The 17,602-nt window shown below is 44.7% G+C and overlaps 2 protein-coding genes across 3 annotated transcripts in view; one reads left to right on the top strand and one right to left on the bottom strand.

Moving 5' to 3' along the window:
- Cyb5d2 (cytochrome b5 domain containing 2) overlaps positions 1-17,299 on the top strand; it is a 28,133-nt gene extending 10,834 nt beyond the window's left edge. The window contains 2 exon segments of the mRNA XM_050162724.1: positions 3,930-4,616; positions 16,745-17,299. Of these exon segments, the coding sequence (XP_050018681.1) occupies positions 3,930-4,143 (214 nt within the window). The 3' untranslated portion in view covers positions 4,144-4,616; positions 16,745-17,299.
- Ankfy1 (ankyrin repeat and FYVE domain containing 1) overlaps positions 9,703-17,602 on the bottom strand; it is a 61,232-nt gene continuing 53,332 nt past the window's right edge. For both annotated transcript variants that reach the window (XM_050162722.1, XM_050162723.1), the window contains exons 24-25: positions 13,666-13,756; positions 9,703-13,322 (exon numbers count right to left, since the gene is read on the bottom strand). In XM_050162722.1, the coding sequence (XP_050018679.1) occupies positions 13,190-13,322; positions 13,666-13,756 (224 nt within the window). In that variant the 3' untranslated portion in view covers positions 9,703-13,189. The remainder of the gene's footprint in view (positions 13,323-13,665; positions 13,757-17,602) is intronic.

Raw genomic sequence — 17,602 nt, forward strand, 5'->3', positions numbered from 1 at the left:
ACTAAAGTTATAGGCAGTTGTAAGCAGCCATGTGGATGCTAAGAATCTAACCCAGGTCCTCTGCAAAAGTAGCTAGTACTCTTAACTGCTGAGCCATCTTTGTGGCCCATAAATTTTCATGATTTTTTTTAATTGTATATATACGGGGTTGGAGAGATGGCTTAATGCTTAAGAACACTTGTTACTCCTACAGAGGACCTGGTACCCACCGATGACTCGCAGCCATCCATAACTCCAATGCCAGGGGGTCTGATGTCCTCTTTAGATGTCCAAAGGCGTCAGGAACACATGTAGTGTTATGCCCAAGTTTCTGGTTCCCAAATAAATTCACGGAGCCAGATTTCCAATGCAAATTACATGAGGGTTTTTTTTTTTTTTGAGACAGGGTTTCTCTATAGCTTTGGAGCCTGTCCTAGCTCTTTGTAGACCAGGCTGGCCTCGAGTTTAGACCACACCTCCACCATGCCAACGCACAATGGGTGAGGGAAGTGCAACCCCGAACCCACGGAAGGGGAAAACTAACTTAAAGGGGGAACACCATAGCCAGGAGAGTTTGAGTCCTGTCATCTTGCGATTGGGTGAGGAGGACATAGGATAAAGTAGTTTCTGAACCCATTGGTCAGTTTTTTGGCGCGAAAACCTAACAAAGAGCCATAAATTACTGACAAGGAATCTTCAAGGACAGAATGTCTTCCAAGATCATCTGGACCTCGTTCAATTTTATGGTCTTGCTCCCTTTCTTCTGAACTGGCCATTTTTAGGGTATCTGTACATGTTTCTGCTGTGGCAGCGCATTTCTGCAGCTGAGAGCGCCACCCGCAGCTCATTATATGGCTTAAGATGAAGCCCCTTCTTTAAAGTGGAGTTTACAAAGTCAGGTCCTCATAGTAGTATACATGTATGCATACAGATAAAGCACTATACATATAACATAAAAAGATAAACCAAAAATTCATGTATGTGTGGATATGCGCATGTGAGTGTAAGTGCCCAAGGGTCCAAAGGTGGTGTGTTCCCCGGAACTTGGAACTCAAATTACAGGATGTTGTGAGCTGCCAATGTGGGTGCAGCGAACCAAATTTAAGTCCTCTCGAAGAGCAACATGTGCTATTTACAGCTGAGCTTTCTCTAGCTCAGGTACTGTTCTTGACCACTTCTGCCTGTTCAGCCAGAGACGGTCCTCAGTTTCCAGTCTGTCAGCACAAATGACTCCTGTCTGCAGGAGAGTGGTGTGGGGGTGGACCCATGCTCTGATGCCCTTGGTACTGTTTTATTTTTAATTTCTTTGCAAAACAATCACAGGTGGCAATCCTAGATTGGCCTTGAACTCTCCATTCAAGGATGACCTTGAATTTCTGATCCTTCTGTCTCTACTGAGACAGGAATTAACAGCATCCACCACCATCATACTTGGCTTATGCAGTACTAGTGTTTGAACTCAGGGCTTTATGCGAACTAGGCAAGTACTCTGCCAACTGAGCTATATCTCCAGATGTTGTTAAAACACTGTGGTGATTAGAGTATAGCTTAATGGTAGAGCTCTTGCTTAGAACATGGCCCTGTGTTCAATCCTGAGCTCCATTAAAAGCAAAGCAACAGGGGGCTGGAGAGATGGCTCAGTGGTTAAGAGCACTGGCTGCTCTTCCAGAGGTCCTGAGTTCAATTCCCAGCAACCACATGGTGGCTAACAATCATCTGTAATGAGATCTGGTGCCCTCCTCTGGTGTACGGGCATTCATGGAGGCAGAATGTTGTAAAAGGAAAGAAGGAAGGAAGGAAGGAACGAAGGAAGGAAGGAAGAAAGAAAGAAAGCAACAAACCATTAAAAAAAACAACAACAACAAACAGGGGGCTGGAGAGATGGCTCAGTGGTTAAGAGCATTGCCTGCTCTTCCAAAGGTCCTGAGTTCAATTCCCAGTAACCACATGGTGGCTCACAACCATCTGTAATGAGGCCTGGTACCCTCTTCAGGCATGCACGTAGACAGAATATTGGATACATAATAAATAAATAAATATAAAAAAATAAAATTAAATAAAATTAAAAAAAAAAAAACACTAGTACCCTGAGCATTTCCAGTAAGTGCAGGCTAGATAGAAGTCTCTTCCTGCTCAAACACAGTACAGTGAGTGGGGCTATAGAAATTATTCCAGCCGGGCGGTGGTGGTGCATGCCTTTAATCCCAGCACTTGGGAGGCAGAGGCAGGCAGATCTCTGTGAGTTCGAGACCAGCCTGGTCTACAAGAGCTAGTTCCAGGACAGGCTCCAAAACCACAGAGAAACCCTGTCTCGGAAAAAAAAAAAAAAAAAAAAAAAGGAAAAAAAAGAAATTATCCCAAATGTTCTTTTAATTATCTGGTCAACCACATTCAAACTTCAGCTCTACTTTCTCACATCTCCTTTAGCTCTGGTAAGGTGACAGTGGAAACGAGAATCTGGACAAGGGTCCTAGACTCAAAAGATCAAACTGACAGTCAAGCTCTTATTTAGGAGGATTGGGGAGGGGGCCGCATTCCTACATGCTAAGCTGTGTAGAGCTACCTTTTTTTGTTTGTTTGTTTTGGTTTTGGTTTGTTTGAAATAGGGTTTCTTTTTCTAATAGTCCTGGCTGTGCTGGAACTCTCCTTATAGACCAGTGCTGGGATTAAAAGCATGTGCCACAACCACCCAGCTTAGAGCTGCCTTCTTCTGTCAGGGATCTATCCATCCATTGAGTGAGCAGAAGCAAACAGTCAAAGCCACCAGCTTTCTCCAAGTATAGCCACTGTTCCCGTCCATTCTGCTTTTATTTGGGGGAGTAAAGTGAAGGTTCAGAGAAATAGCTTTTACGGTACCGTTGGAGCCTAGCCTCCCACTTACCAGGACAGTCTGGGATCTGGATGTCCTTCTTGGACACAATCCTGGATACAGGTAGACTCAGAGGACACTGGTAATCGTAGGAGGTGCTAGAAACCTGTGGTGCACAATTAGATGCTTCCTGTACCCCTTGAGAGCCTCCCCTCCCCCAAGATTCTTCCAGATCATGAACTCCCTGGTATGCAGGACTGAATCGCTCAGGCCATGCCTTTCCACAGAGTCCTTCCAGACCTGTTCCTGAGCCTCAACCCAGTGTTGTGTGCTGATGTGCATCTCTGAAAGGAGCGTTGTGAGCAGGACCAGGTGTAGAGTAACAGTCACTGGTGGAATGGACAGGTCAACTGAGAAGGGAGTCATTTTGGTGCCTAAGCAGCTCTGCTCATGGATAGGATACAAGTGAAATGCTTTCTAAGAGTGCCAGTTCCTCCACCAGTCTGGGATCCTGGTCCTAAGCACTGGAGCCCAGGGTCAGTTTCATGAACGTCACTTTCCTTCTGCAAGGCCTCTGAGTCTGCCAGAGATCAAATGCAGTACCTGAAGTAAGTTAGGTTCTTCGCCCAGGACAGGAGGTTGCCATGGTATGCTGGGCCAGACTGGGATCCTTCTTCCCTAAAACCTGGCAATCTCAGGAGTTGGATCCATGCAGAGCCAGCACAGCTTGCTGCCACACAAATATCAAGGTCCGCTCTGTCAAGTGCTCCGAGCCCAAAGATGAAGTTGCTGTTGAGCATGGAAGTAAAGAAAAGAGGAACAGGGCTGCTCACTGACTAGTCAGGGAGACTTCTCAGTCACTAGCCACCAGTTCAGGGAAGTGACATTGCTGTTGCTTGAGAAAGAAAAGGGGCTGAGGCAAAAGCACAATGAAAGGGACATGATCTCTTGCTCCTTCTGGAGGTGGTAGTATTAGCATTGTGTGTGGAAAGCCAGAGGAAGAGGAGAGCTTATGGTCCAGGTTGAGAGAAGTGGAATGAAGGGCATCTCCTTTTCATAATAGCCTGCAATTGTTTCTTCCTCTTGTCCCAGGGACTTATATGTTTGTGCTTTTAAGAAATCCTCTTTTCCTTTTTCCTAGTGGAGGTGTGAACAGAGACTGGATTGGTGTCCCCAGGAAGATGTATAAGCCAGGAGCCAAAGAGCCCCACTGTGTGTGTGTGAGAACAACTGGCCCCCCTAGTGACCAGCAAGACAACCCTAGACACTCAAATCGTGGGGACTTGGACAATCCCAACTTGGAGGAATACACAGGCTGCTCACCTCTGGCCATGGCGTGTTCCTTCCCGCTCTGAGATGGTGTCCTGTGTGTTGATGACACATGGAGAACCTTCCCTACATCTCCAGGAAGCCCTTAATGCTTATACTGTAGGAGGCTCCTGGCATGAAAACAGGAGGGTCACAGACACCAGCCTCACTCTGCAAATGTGAGTCACGATTCTATTGACTGAGACAAGAGCCTGATAGCCTGCCTGGTATGTTCAATTTGTTTTGACACTGTTTGGAACCTTGGTCCCCTGTCATCTTCCTTCAGAGCCTGCAGACATTCATGAACACAGTGTGATCAACATAGAACTGCCTGGATAGAGAGCCTGTGTGCTCCAGCAAGGGACTTCGCATGAACTCATTGCTGCCCTACCCCGAGCTTGTGCTCTTCCCATCGTGCCAGTCCTGCTGGGTACTTGGAGCTATAGCAGAAGAAGACTGTTGTGACTCTCAGCAGAGGAGCAGGCATTTCCCAAGAAGCTGCGCATCTTGCAGAATCAAGGTAACTGTTCTAAGTCACAAGGTAATTGTCTAAGCTTGTAAAACAGTCAACTTTAATGACATTTCTAAACCTCTACTCCAAGGAAAACTTCAATTTACTGACTCCATCAGGACTGGGCTGGTACAGTGAGATGTGAAAATACACTGGGATGGGCTGATTCTGGGCTAGGTAACTTTTTACTTACACAGACGGAGCACACCCAGATTTCCCCTGCCCAAGTGGACATTAAGCAGTTCCCTTCCCTCATATCATTAATGCGAAGTTTCCCTCTACTCCCTGAGTTTCTATAACTACCACACATTTTGAAAGGGGCTTCTCAACCCCATTTGCTGCCGAAAATTACCCTTTTTTCTCTGTAGGGGTCATTTTAGTTTTTGAGACAGAGTCTCCTGTAGCTCTGGCTGTCCTGGAAGCTCCTAGGTAGACCAGGCTGGCATGGAACTCTATCTGTCTCTACCTTCCAAGTATTGTGATTAAAGGCCTGTGCCGCTATGCCTTGCAAATTCTTACCTCTTTTGATCTCTGCTACTTTTTTAAAAAATTACTTGACTTTTTGAGATAGGAGTTCATGTATCCAGGCCAGCCTTGAATTCAATATGTAGGCATGTGCTCCCATGCTCAGTTTATGCAGTACTAGGGATTGAACCAAAGCTAGGCAAGCATTTTACCAACTGAGCTACATTCCTAGGCCCTAAATCTTCATAGCTCTTGACTCTGTTGACCACGCTGTCCTGCACAGTCCCTGTAAAGTCCTCACTTGCTGCACTGGTCACACTGCAGTGCCTCCTCTGTGTCTCTGAAAGCTCCATCCTAGGAACCCTCTTCGGCTTTTCTTTCTCCTCCTTCAGGCAGTACACTTCTAGGCTGTATCTCTGATCCAAAGGGCTTGAAAATAAACTTGTGAGCTCTTTCTAAAGACGCTGCAAATCTCACATTGCTTTTTTTCTCTTGCGTACACCCGTGAAATGCGATGTTAGAGATCTTTCTATACTTCTCTCTTCCTTATATGAGGCAGGGTCTCTTACTAAACCCGTAACTTATTAGACAATCTAGCTGGCCAGCAAACTCCAGGAACCTCCCGTCTCTTCCTCCCCAGTGCTAGGCTACTGGTGTGTATCTTCATACCTAGGTTTTTACAGGATCTTTACTCTAGTCCTTATACATATGACAAGTTCTTTTTGTTTGTTTTTTGTTTTTGAGACAAGGTTTCTTTGTGTAGCTTTGGAGCCTGTCTTGGCACTTGCTCTGTAGACCAGGCTGGCCTCGAACTCACAGAGATCTGCTTGCTGAGATTAAAGGTGTGCCACAGCCCAGCCATGTGGCAAGTTCTTTACCAGGTGAGCCATGCCCCCAGCTCTACAAACCCAACATTGCTAATGCCTCCATCCTCCCTTGTCACCAGATATCTTGTTTTCAGCTGTGAATCTGACACAAACTTAGGGTCACCCGGAAAGAGAATCTCAACTGAAGAATTGCCCAGATCACATTAGCCAGTGATCACGTTAGACTGTGGCATGTCTGTGAGGCATTTTTTCCCTTTCTTTCATTTGTTCTTAAAACCAAAAATGAATAAAAAAAAATCATTTCTTTTTCTTTTCTTTTTTTGGTTTTTCGAGACAGGATTTCTCTGTAGTTTTTGGTGCCTGTCCTGGAACTAGCTCTTGTAGACCAGGCTGGCTTTGAACTCCCAGAGATCCACTTGCCTCTGCTTCCCGAGTCCTGGGATTAAAAGCGTGCGCCACCACCGCCCGGCAAAACATCATTTCTGTATGTACTCCTGGCTACCCTGGAACTTGCTGTGTGACAAAGCTGCCTTAAATTCAGAGATTCCATCTGCCTCTGCCTCCTGCTGCTTAGATTAAAAAAAGCATTAAGAAGCACCATGCCTGATCCCTTTTTCTCCCTCAGTGTGTGTGTATGCATGGGGACTACATAATTTTTTAAATTGCTAATTGAGGGCACATGTGGAGGTGGGCACCAGCCCTGAGTAGGTGTAGAGAGAGAGGTGTCTGCTGAGCAAGCCAGCTAGCAGCATTGCTCCAGTTTCTGCTTCATTGACTCTTGCTGACTTCCCTAAGTGAAGTGTTAACTGGAAGTGTATGATGAAATAAATCTTTTCCTCCTTAAGTTGCTTTTGGTCAGGACACCATATGACCATTACCACCATCCCACACTGCCCTAGGGAAAAGCCTGGCAAGTTGTCAGAATTCCTGCCTCCTGTCCAGTCTGTACCCTTGAGTCCTACCTGCTAGCTCTTCCCCTTTATCCCTCCTCCTTCTGGTCTCCTGTGTTTAGGCCGACAGATCTTTTTTTTTTAAAATTTTTATTTATTATGTATACAATAGTCTGTCTGTGTGTATGCCTGCAGGCCAGAAGAGGGCACCAGACCTCTTTACAAATGGTTGTGAGCCACCATGTGGTTGCTGGGAATTGAACTCAGAACCTTTGGAAGAGCAATGCTCTTAACCTCTGAACCATCTCTCCAGCAGGCTGACAGATCTTTATGTTCCACCCGCTTCCCTGATGTGGTAGATTGTAGGCAGAGGCTGCCCAGACCTAAAATAATCATTCAGAAACTATATTATTTGCAATATTGTTTGGCCAATAGCTTAAGCGTATTTCTAGCTAGCTCTTATATCCTAAACTAACCCATCTCCATTAATCTGTGCATCACTACTCCCAGCATGGCGGGCTCCCACACAAGTGTCTGTCTCCTGTGGCAGCTACACAGGGCTTCTCCCTGACTCCGCCTACTCTCTCTCATCATTCAGCATGGTCCTGTGTGACCCGCCCCCCACACCTAGATCTACTCTACCCTCTCACAGGCCAAAGAAGCTTCTCTATTCATTAAGCAATAAAAGCAACATAAGGGAGGGGGAGAGGAGTAGGGGGAGGGGGAAGGAAATGGGAGGCAGGGAGGAGGCGGAAATTTTTTCAATAATTAAAAAAAAAAGCAACACATATACAGAAGAACTTTCCACACCGGTATATCATCTTTCTTCATGATGATCAGGGTAGTCCCCACTTAAACTTCCCATGGTGTCTTAGTTAGGTTTTTTATTGCTGTGATGAAGCACCATGATGAAAAGGCAATTTGGGGAGGAAAGGGTTTATTAGGCTCGCACCTCAGCATTGCTGTTTATCACTGAAGGAAGTCAGGACAGGAACTCAAATGTGAGGATCCCAGAGGCAGGAGCTGATGCAGTCATGGAGGGGAGCTGCTTACAGCCTTTTTTACCCTGCCTTGCTCAGCCCACCTTATAGAATGCAGGGTCACTAGTCCAGGGATGGCACCTCCCACCATGGGCTGGACCCTCCCCATTCATCACTAAATGAGAAAATGCCTTATAGCTGGATCTCATGGAGGCATTTCCTCAGCTGAGGCTCCTTCCTTTGATGAGTCTTAACTTGTGTCAAGTTGACACAGAAAGCCAGCCAGTACACAGAGGTGCTCTGTATCTTTGAGGATCACATGCAGCATTGTGGCAGAGGGGTCCCCTGCACTGCCTGTCTGGTTTTTAACTGTATATTTCTTTCCTATGTGCCCTGCTCTGCAGTCTTGTTCTATGTAATCCCTATATACAAACCCTTCCTTCTGGAGAATCTCTCTTACTCCATTAGTCTTCCATTTATTTCTCAATAGTCCTGTCTTCACAGGCCCTGCCTGGGTACCTTCATTAGCCATAGCCCACAGAGAAGGTTTCAACTCTTGCCCAGCTCTCCACCAGCACTTGGTTGCTCAACCCCTGTGGGCATGATGGTGCAACCCTTGAATCTTAGCATTTGGGAAACAGAGGCAGATCTTTGAGTTCAAGATTAGTTTAATCTATATAGCAAGTTCCAGGCCATCTAGGACTACAGTGAGACCCTGCACTCCTCCCCCGCTAAAAAAAAAGGATCCGTCTTCATGGGCTTGAGCCATGAATCCCATCAGCCTCACACTGGACTGATTGATACACTCATGAACATTGTACTCCCAGGGCAGGAACTGACAGTGAACTAATCAAGGACCTTGTTCTGAATTCTAGACAGCCTGAGTCTGCTTCCTAGGTGCTGGGATTAAGGGGAGCAGGACCATCCAAGTTCATAAGAGACCCCCACAAAATTAGCTAGATCACCACAGCTAGTCTGAGTTGAGGGCAAACAAAATGAAAGAGGGCTAGAGAAAGGAACACATTAGTCCAGGATATATCCTGAACTAATCCTGAAGACCTGTTCACTAGAATTGTTTTTCTTTCTTTCTTTCTTTCTTTCTTTCTTTCTTTCTTTCTTTCTTTTTTTTTTTTTTTTTTTTGTACTAGATTTGACGTTTTTGGACCAGATCTTAATCTGCAGCCTCCTAGACATTTTTTGGCATTCTCTGAGGCCACAGTGCCAGTTCCCCACCCCTTCTTCATCTTGGCCAGTGGGAAGCTCACCATGGGTGAATCCTTACAGTTGCTTTGAAATAATTCAAGGAGTCCAGGATTCTTTGGACAACTTCCATGGGGCCAGACAACTGAAATTCCATCTGCACTCCCATGTATCACTGAAACTTCCATCAGGGGGCAGGGAGCACAGCAGCTGCTCACTCTACACAAAACGCTTACTTTGTGACTTCTGTCAACATGTGTCACATGAAATGTAAAGGGTAGCTGTTCAAGTTGTTTGTTCGCATAACATCTTTTAAGTATTTTTAATACTTTATAAGTATCTTGCCTGCATGTACATCTGTGCACCACACGTATGCCTGGTGCCCAAGGAGGCTGTGAGCTTCCATGTGGGTGCAGAGAATGGAACCTGGGTCCTTTGTAATAGTTGCACTGAGCCAAAGCTCCTGCCCTCTTTTACTGTTGTCATTTTGGGTTTGTTTTTGCTTTTGAGAAAAGGTTTCCTCTGTGTTAGTAGCCCTGGCTGTCCTGGAACTCACTTTGTAGACCAGGCTAGTCTTCAACTCACAGAGATCCCCTTGCCTCTGTGATAAAAGATGTGCACCACCATCTGGCTCAATTTTTAAAAAAATTTTTTTTTTTTTTAATGCTCATTGGTACTTCTACTTGGGCTAGAAGTATCCATAAATGTCTTTAATTAAAGCTTCCACTTAAAATTCACAGTTTTACCTTATTTTTATTATAAGGAATTATTACAGAAAATGAAAATATCAATATTTAAAAAATACATTCCATTACACAGACTCCAAAGAAACAATGCTGCTAAGCGCCATGGTCCCAGATGATGCTATTATTCCCACACTGATCTCCACCAGAGTGGTTTGGAAGCCAAAGTGATTATCCAAACATGTGCCTGCAGTTTTAAAAGGTCCAGCTGCTGCCTTGTCTTGGTACCGTAAGGATGTCATGGAACACATAGTTCCACACAGCTGCCAAACAGGCAAGTCAGTAAGTCCAGCAGTCCCAGACTTCTCGCTAAAGCAAACCAATGTTGTCAGTTTTAACAGTTAATTAATATTTATGCCAGTAATCCTCCAGGGAAAGTCTTTAAGGCATCTACGATGTCTGGGAACTTAAATACTTAGATAACCAATCACATACTCAGGTTTTCCACCAGCTCAGTTCTGTAAAGTGAGCATGGCTCAGAGGCCTGTGCTGAACTGCTTCCTCTGTTGGGCTGGCAGAGTGCTCTGAAGCTTCAGGAGGTTCTGGGGGCGGTCCTGAAGGAAGACAGTGTCTGTGAGTGAGGGAGGCACACACTTACTTGTACATGATGTGGTTGCTGTCTCTCAGGCCTAAGTATTTGGCAGTTCAGCCAAGTTCTTTTCTCCAGGTAAGGAAATCCTAAATGGAGGCTTTGCCCCGCCACCCCCACCCCGCCTTGTCTGCGAGTAAGACTAGTGCTGGAACAGTACAGTCTGAGGGCAGACACAAACTGGGAAGGGCAGTGAGACCACACACCCAGTCCCCTGAAAGACCCATTCAAGGAAAGTAGGAAGCTGACGGGCTCAGGGCTCTGAGGTAGAGGATAAAAACATCATGTCGAACACAATCCTTGGAGAGAATGGCAGGTGAACGGAGCCTTGACTGGTTATTGGGGTGGAATAGGCCCAAAACTCGTGTTCTAACACATCACTGAGACACCAATGAAAAGACAAACAGAGTCCTCAGTGTAGGCACTTAAGCTTGTGGAACATCACTGTGTTAGAGGATCATAGCAAACTAGTTTAAGCACATCGTTTGTACTTGTCTTTAAAAAACAAAAAACCCTTGATTGATACACTATACACTAAGACTAGTGATGAACAGGAGGCAGTTAAAAAGCTAGGTGAGCACTGCACTGCTAACTGATGCAGCAATTGTTTCAGTAAAGTCTATTCTTCCTGCTTTGCTCATTCACAACTGGCAACTTTTTGAGTGAATAAAATGAAGTTTTGCTTCTAGTTCTCAAGAACAGCTAAGCAGTTTCATGGTGCAGTCTGGTCAGCATGGAGAGAGCACAGAGAGATAGATACACAGTAAGTGTGTTCCTGGCTAGGGCAGTGTACAGCAGGAGTCAGTGCATGGTCGGGCTGTGGAAGGATGCCTGAGCAATGTCTACAGCATGGGTACAGTCCAAGTCACACAGCCCCTTTCAGCTGGTCACTACACTGACCTCTAAAGGAATAGAAGCTTGAAGCCACATTTTTAGGCATGATTTTCAGATTGTAAGTACAGTTATAAGAAGATTGTTATGGAAACTGGTGTTGTAGGGCAAGGACAAAATGATGAGATTTATAACGATTCCCTATTTTCCCCTCTTCTGTGAACATGACAACCCAAGCGTATGTGTACCGACCACCTAGTTCACAGCAGAACCACAACTGCCTTAAGAATAATGGTACCAACTAAATTCTAGGTCTCTGTGGCCCCTTTTAGGCACCAAAAATTGGAAACTGACCACATGCTTCATATAGCTGTTAGCCAAGACTGGCTAAATAGTTCCATAAAAATTCCCTATGAAGTAAGTCACAGGCTGTGGGACAGTGGCACTCCTCTAAGTAACTCTTCTTTTCAAACCCTGTGTACAAGCTAATATTAACATAGAAATCACACAAGTATTTTTAGAAAGTAGCACACTGGTTTATCAGTACATTTTATACATATATAGGCAGTAAAAAGTCTAACTGCACAGAGGACACACCACTATCCAAGAAAGAAAGTGATGCCAAAAGTCCCTTTTATTTATACATCTGTACTTCATTAATGCAAATAATGTAGGGTTATCAAATGTCTCCAAAAAAAAAAATCAGTGTGTGTAATTGACATTGTTAATCTCTAAGAGTAACTAGATAGTATTCATCTCGGAGCAGTGTGTTTTCATTTCTTTAAAAAAATAATAAGTGGTAAAAGTTTATCTTTCAGTGTGCAATAAAATAAAATTAAAAAATTAAAATTCCAAAACAGAAATAACCCAAAACACTGGTCAAACTTTAAAAAGAAAGAGGCCCAGCATCCCAGGGTTAGTCCAGGCAGCAGTACGAACCAATGCCCTGTGCTTCAGAGCCTTGCTCCACATTTCAGGCGGACTTCCAAAACAGGCTGTGCAGAGTTTGGCCAGGGCCTTTGGCTGCTGGCTCTGATGGGACAGGGCACTACTCACAACTGGCACCAACTGCACTCAGCATGCAAGGCAAGCTTTTAGCTTTGGAAGGATGTCAGGGAGAGAGAACCTGGACTGAAGTTGTACTCATCTTTCTTATCAGTATAAATTTCTTCCTTCATTGGCAGTTTTCCCTTTATGATTAGTGTGTGGGGAGGTTCAGTCCAGGCTGGCCATCAGAACCACTGATAGGAGGGCATGTGAAAGGATTTCTGAACATGGATTTGTGAATTGGATTTATCAATGATGCAGCTTTAGAAAAAGTGCAGCACAGCCAAAGTGCATTTCTCCTACCACTCAAGTGGCAGTGACTGAGGACTCCACAGACAGGAAGCAGCAAGACGAGAGAAAGAGACAGCTGCTAGGTGTCAAGCTGCCACTACACTCTGACACCCAGCAGTATCAACATTGGTAAAGCTTTTGGTTGTTAAGGCCACAATTTTCAGCTCTCATCTTTCAACCCTGTTTAGAAAGATTTCACCTTTTTAAAAGGGGCAGCTCACTAAAAAATACAGCTTAGCTTAAAAAAGAAAGAAAAGACTTGAGGGCAAGAGGTTCCTGTTACCTTTATGAAAACACTGTGCATTATAGGCCATAGCCACTTAGAGCAGCCACCACCCTAGAGTAATCCGCTCTCATCTAGCAGCTGCTCTCTACTCTCAGGCAGGAAGACTTTGTGGATTCTCTGAGGTGGAGATACTACCAGAGGGAAAATTGTCTCAAGAGTCCTTGTGTGCTGCTAGCTGATTCCTATCACATTTGCCACGCAGGCTACACCGGCCTGGTCCAACCAGTGAGACATCTAGTGCAAAAGACCACAGTCTGACACAGTCATACAGAATCATCTGAAATGGGGTCACATCATGGTCTGTAATTGTTCCAGTCTTCTGCCACAGGAAGACAACTGCCAGCTCTTGCTCTGGGTAGGAAGCAGGCTGGTGAGTAGAGCAGCTGCTGGGGAGGAGCCAGGGGATGCAGACCTGGACCCTCCTGGGGGCTCACTAAGAGACTCCACCCAGAGTCAGTACATCAAAGCAAATGTTGCAAACCCGCACAGGCTTGTTCAGGTCAAACTTTATAATTGGAATCTCCTTGGTTGAGCATTTATGGCAAAGAAGACGGCCGCAGTGACGACTGTGGAGGCAAAGAAAGAGTATGAGAAGCATTGAAGAAAAGATTATTCCCAAGCCAGTCTCTGACTGACATCTGTGGCCAACACGTAACATGTAGTTATTAACAAAATACTAATCATGGCTGAATTAAAGCAACCATGAAGATAAGTCAGCTGCCCCACCTTTCTAAGACTGCCATCTAGTCCTTAGCACCCAGGAAAGCCACAAGTCTGTGTGACAGGTACTGGTTTTCCTGTTCTCCTCCACCGTGCTGCTCGGTTCTATCTCCTCCTCATGTCTCATGATAGAAGTGATGACACACCAGCTAAAGCTCCTCCTCCCCCATAATGATGGTGGGGTCTTACCAGTGATGTTTGCGAGTTGTGACTCCAAACTTGGCAGTGCACTCATAGCAGTTGGAGCCGTCACACCATGGAGGCTCCTTGGAGAGCATATCTGTAATACACACAGAAGATTACTTGTCACACAGTGAGGTGCTGGAGAGACCAGGCTCCAGGAGGAGGAGCGGGACATTCCAACTGGTCAGGGGAAGATTCACAGGAGTCTGGAGAATCAATCAGCACTTGCCAGACATGCTGGAACAGAAGGAAACACAGCTGGAGGTGTGAATCAGCAGCATGTGTTTGGTAACACACAAGGCGGAGAGTAGAGACCACACCAAAACAAAACTGTCAGGGGCTGAAGGGTTGGAAACACAGTAGAGGGAACTACGACAAAGGAGACAAGAAGAATCTGAATTTAGGAGGCTGTCTGAACAGGGAAGTGGGATGAGTGGGCAACAAAGAGACCAAGGGATCCTCGGACTTCTGGACAGAGTGATTCATTATGGTGGGACAAACAGAGAGATGGCCTGAAGAAAAAACTAATACAAAGAAGTTGCAGCTGCACTTTGTAGGCTGGCAGTGTAGTGGGCAGGGTGCTGTTGCTCTGCACAGGTAGGGGCAGCAAATGGGTTGGTGACTTGGAGCTAGCACTTCCACAGGAACCTACTGAGGGCTGAAAAGGCTAACTTAAGTGCATAGCGTAGGGACAATTAAGATTATATACATCAACAGCACAAAGCTTTCTTTAAAAAAACAAATATAGCCAGGAGGTGGTGGCATGTACCTTTAATCTCAGCACTCAGGAGGCAAAGGCAGAAGGATCTCTGAGTTTGAGGACAGTCTACAGAGCCAGTTCCAGGGCAGTTACAGCTGTTACACAGAGAAACCCTGTCTCAAAAAAAGTAAATAAATAAATCATAAAATAAAAATATGTAAGTTTATTATTAGCTGGAGAGATAGCTCCATGGTTAAGGACTCCAATTCCAGGGGGTATGACACCCTCTGACTTCTGAATGAAAGACACACAGGTACACATACATTCACAGAAAATCCTTTAAAAATAAATTCATTTTTCTTTAAATTTTTTTTTCTCATTTTATTTTTACATGTAAGGGCATTCTGTGTGCATGTATTTTTTTTTGCCATATGCATACTTGCAGGGTTGCCGAAGGAGTGTCAGATCCCTTGGAATTGAAGTTACAAAAGGTTGTGACCTACCACGTAGATGCTTGGAATTGACCTGGATCCTCAAAGAGCAGCCAGCACTAAGACATCTCTCCAGCCCCATTAAAGGAAGGAAGGAAGGAAGGGGAAAGAGAGTCTGTAAAAACAGAACCTATGTGTGGGTGCATGTGAGCGTTTCATGAAGTGATGAGACAGTCAGAGGACGACTCAGGACTCAGGTCATCAGGCTTGTGCAGCAAGCACTTCATCTGCTGAGCCATCGTGCTGACCCTCTAGAGAATTTTATATTGACACTTGATAGGTTGTATTTCTGGGATACGGTATGAAGATCTGATGATGTACCAATATATGATCATTAAATCAAGATAATTATACTTTCCCTTTCCTTAAAGCTTTATCATTCTGGGAAGTAGAAAAAGACAAGATCTCCTGAGTAAATTGGGAGCATGGGGACCTTGGGAGAGGGTTGAAGGGGAGAGGAGGCACAGGGAGGGGAAAAGAGAAAAATGTAGAGTTCAATAAATAAAAAGTCAATTAAAAAAAAAACTGCAGACACTCAGAGGCAGCGGTGAGAATTCACAGTTTGGGGTATGAAAACCTTATCCCCCCCATTACCGCCTCTCTGTTTTTACATTTTTCAGCTGTTGCTAGCTCAGTTATTCATTAGGTTTTTTTTGTTGTTGTTTGTTTTTTTCGAGACAGGGTTTCTCTGTGGTTTTGGAGCCTGTCCTGGAACTGTCCTGCCTCTGCCTCCCTAGTGCTGGGATTAAAGGCGTGCGCCACCACCGNTGGGTTTTCAGCTCAGCTTAGTCTTACTTCTGATTCCAACTATTTAACTAACATTTACTAGTCTTCCCATTCATCTGTCTGAACTTGACAAACATCCGTTGACCTATTCCTTCATCCGGACCCGACTTTGATATTTCACTGCTACAGCGGGGCCTATATCTCTGGCTTTACTTTCTAGCCTATGACTTACAGTGGCCAGAATTTACAACTTCGGTTTCTTCTCCACAGCTCACATTAGATTGGTCATCATGTCAAGAGATACAGTTAATTCCCTATGTGATTCTCCCCTCTCTGCTCCTTTCAAGTCTAACTTGTGCTGTCCAAATAATCATGAACTCTGATCTGCATCGTTGTTTTGACATAAACTAGAATCATTAGTGGAAAATTGATATCAATTGGGAAAATTCGTTCACAACATTTGCCTATAGGCAAGTCTGTAGTTCATTTAAAAATACTGATGACTGTTATTATTGTTTTCATTTATCAATAAACATGACATAAGAAGATGTGATTGTTCATCAAGATGGTAAGGTGAAAAGGGTGGACTTGTGATGGCTAATAAAACTATTCCATCGGTTGAGAATAGCTTAAATCAACTAAAATCTAAGCAGGATTTTCATCTATTTATTTATTTATTAAAGATTTCTGTCTCTTCCCCACCGCCGCCTCCCCTTTCCCTCCCCCTCCCCCAACCAAGTCCCCCTCCCTTGTCAGCCCAAAGAGCAATCAGGGTTCTCTGCCCTGTGGGAAGTCCAAGGACCACCCACCTCCATCCAGGTCTAGTAAGGTGAGCATCCAAACTGCCTAGGCTCCCACAAAGCCAATACGTGCAGTAGGATCAAAAACCCATTGCCATTGCTCTTGAGGTCTCAGTAGTCCTCATTGTCCACTATGTCTTGAACGTTTTTTAAAATTGGCATTTATTATGTGTAGCTTGGGGGTATTACACAAGTACAGTTTGCCTGAAGAGATCAAGAGCCAACTTCACTGTTAAATGGATTCTGAGGGCTAAATTCGGGGTTTCAGACTTGTATATAAGCACCTTTACCCACACAGCCATTTTGATCACCACTGGCTTTCAACTCTTTTTTCCTTTTTTAATTGAAATTAAATTTTATCTGTATAGGTGCTGTGTATATATGAATACCACAAGTGTGCAGTGCTCCCAGAGGCCAGAAGAAGGCACTGGATTCCCATGTGGAGCAGAACCCAAGTCTCTTCATCCCCTGGCCTTCATCTCTTCATCTTCCTGCGGGGATTATACATATTTGCTACCACCACACTCAGCTTAGGACATTTTAATTCTTGCTATCATCTCAGAAGAAAGGCATAAAAACTCACAAATTAAGAACCAAGAGTTGTGGGGGGCAGGGCAGAGGGGAAGGTGGAGGAAACAGGAGGGGGGAGGGAATGGGAACTGGGAGGAAATGTAAAGTGAGAAAAAGGAAAAAAAAAACAAGAGTTGATAGCTGGAGAAATGGCTCAGTAGTTAAGAGCATTCGTTTAGTTCCCAGTACCACATCTTGGCTCACAACCATCCTAACTCCAGGTCCAGGGGACCTGGTGCCTGACCTCCACAGGCACAAGCATGCATTGGTACATGTACATATATGCAAGCAGAACACTGATACAAATAAAATATGTCTTTCAAAATTATTAAATAAATAAAACCAGCCAGGAGGCATAGTCACTATGACCAGCTGAGAGCTTGTGGGCTTCTTGAAGGTTTAGGGGAAATGGGAAAACAACAGGGGTATCAAAGCAAAGACTCAGAAAAGAGGCCCTTCCCTTTCATACACAGGGTGCCTGGAAACAGCAGGTTCAGATCTCAGAGTAAATTATGAGATTTAGACCAGGTGGTGGTAGCACACGCCTTTAATCCCAGCAATAGGGAGACAGAGGCAGGCAGATCTCTGCGAGTTTGAGGCCAGCTTAGTCTACAAAACAAGTTTGAGGACAGTCAGTCATTACACAGAGAAACCCT

Source organism: Alexandromys fortis, unplaced genomic scaffold (genome assembly GCF_014885135.2).
Source record: "Alexandromys fortis isolate MF-2015 unplaced genomic scaffold, M_Fortis_MF-2015_v1.1 scaffold_84, whole genome shotgun sequence".
Taxonomy (NCBI): Eukaryota; Metazoa; Chordata; class Mammalia; order Rodentia; family Cricetidae; genus Alexandromys; species Alexandromys fortis.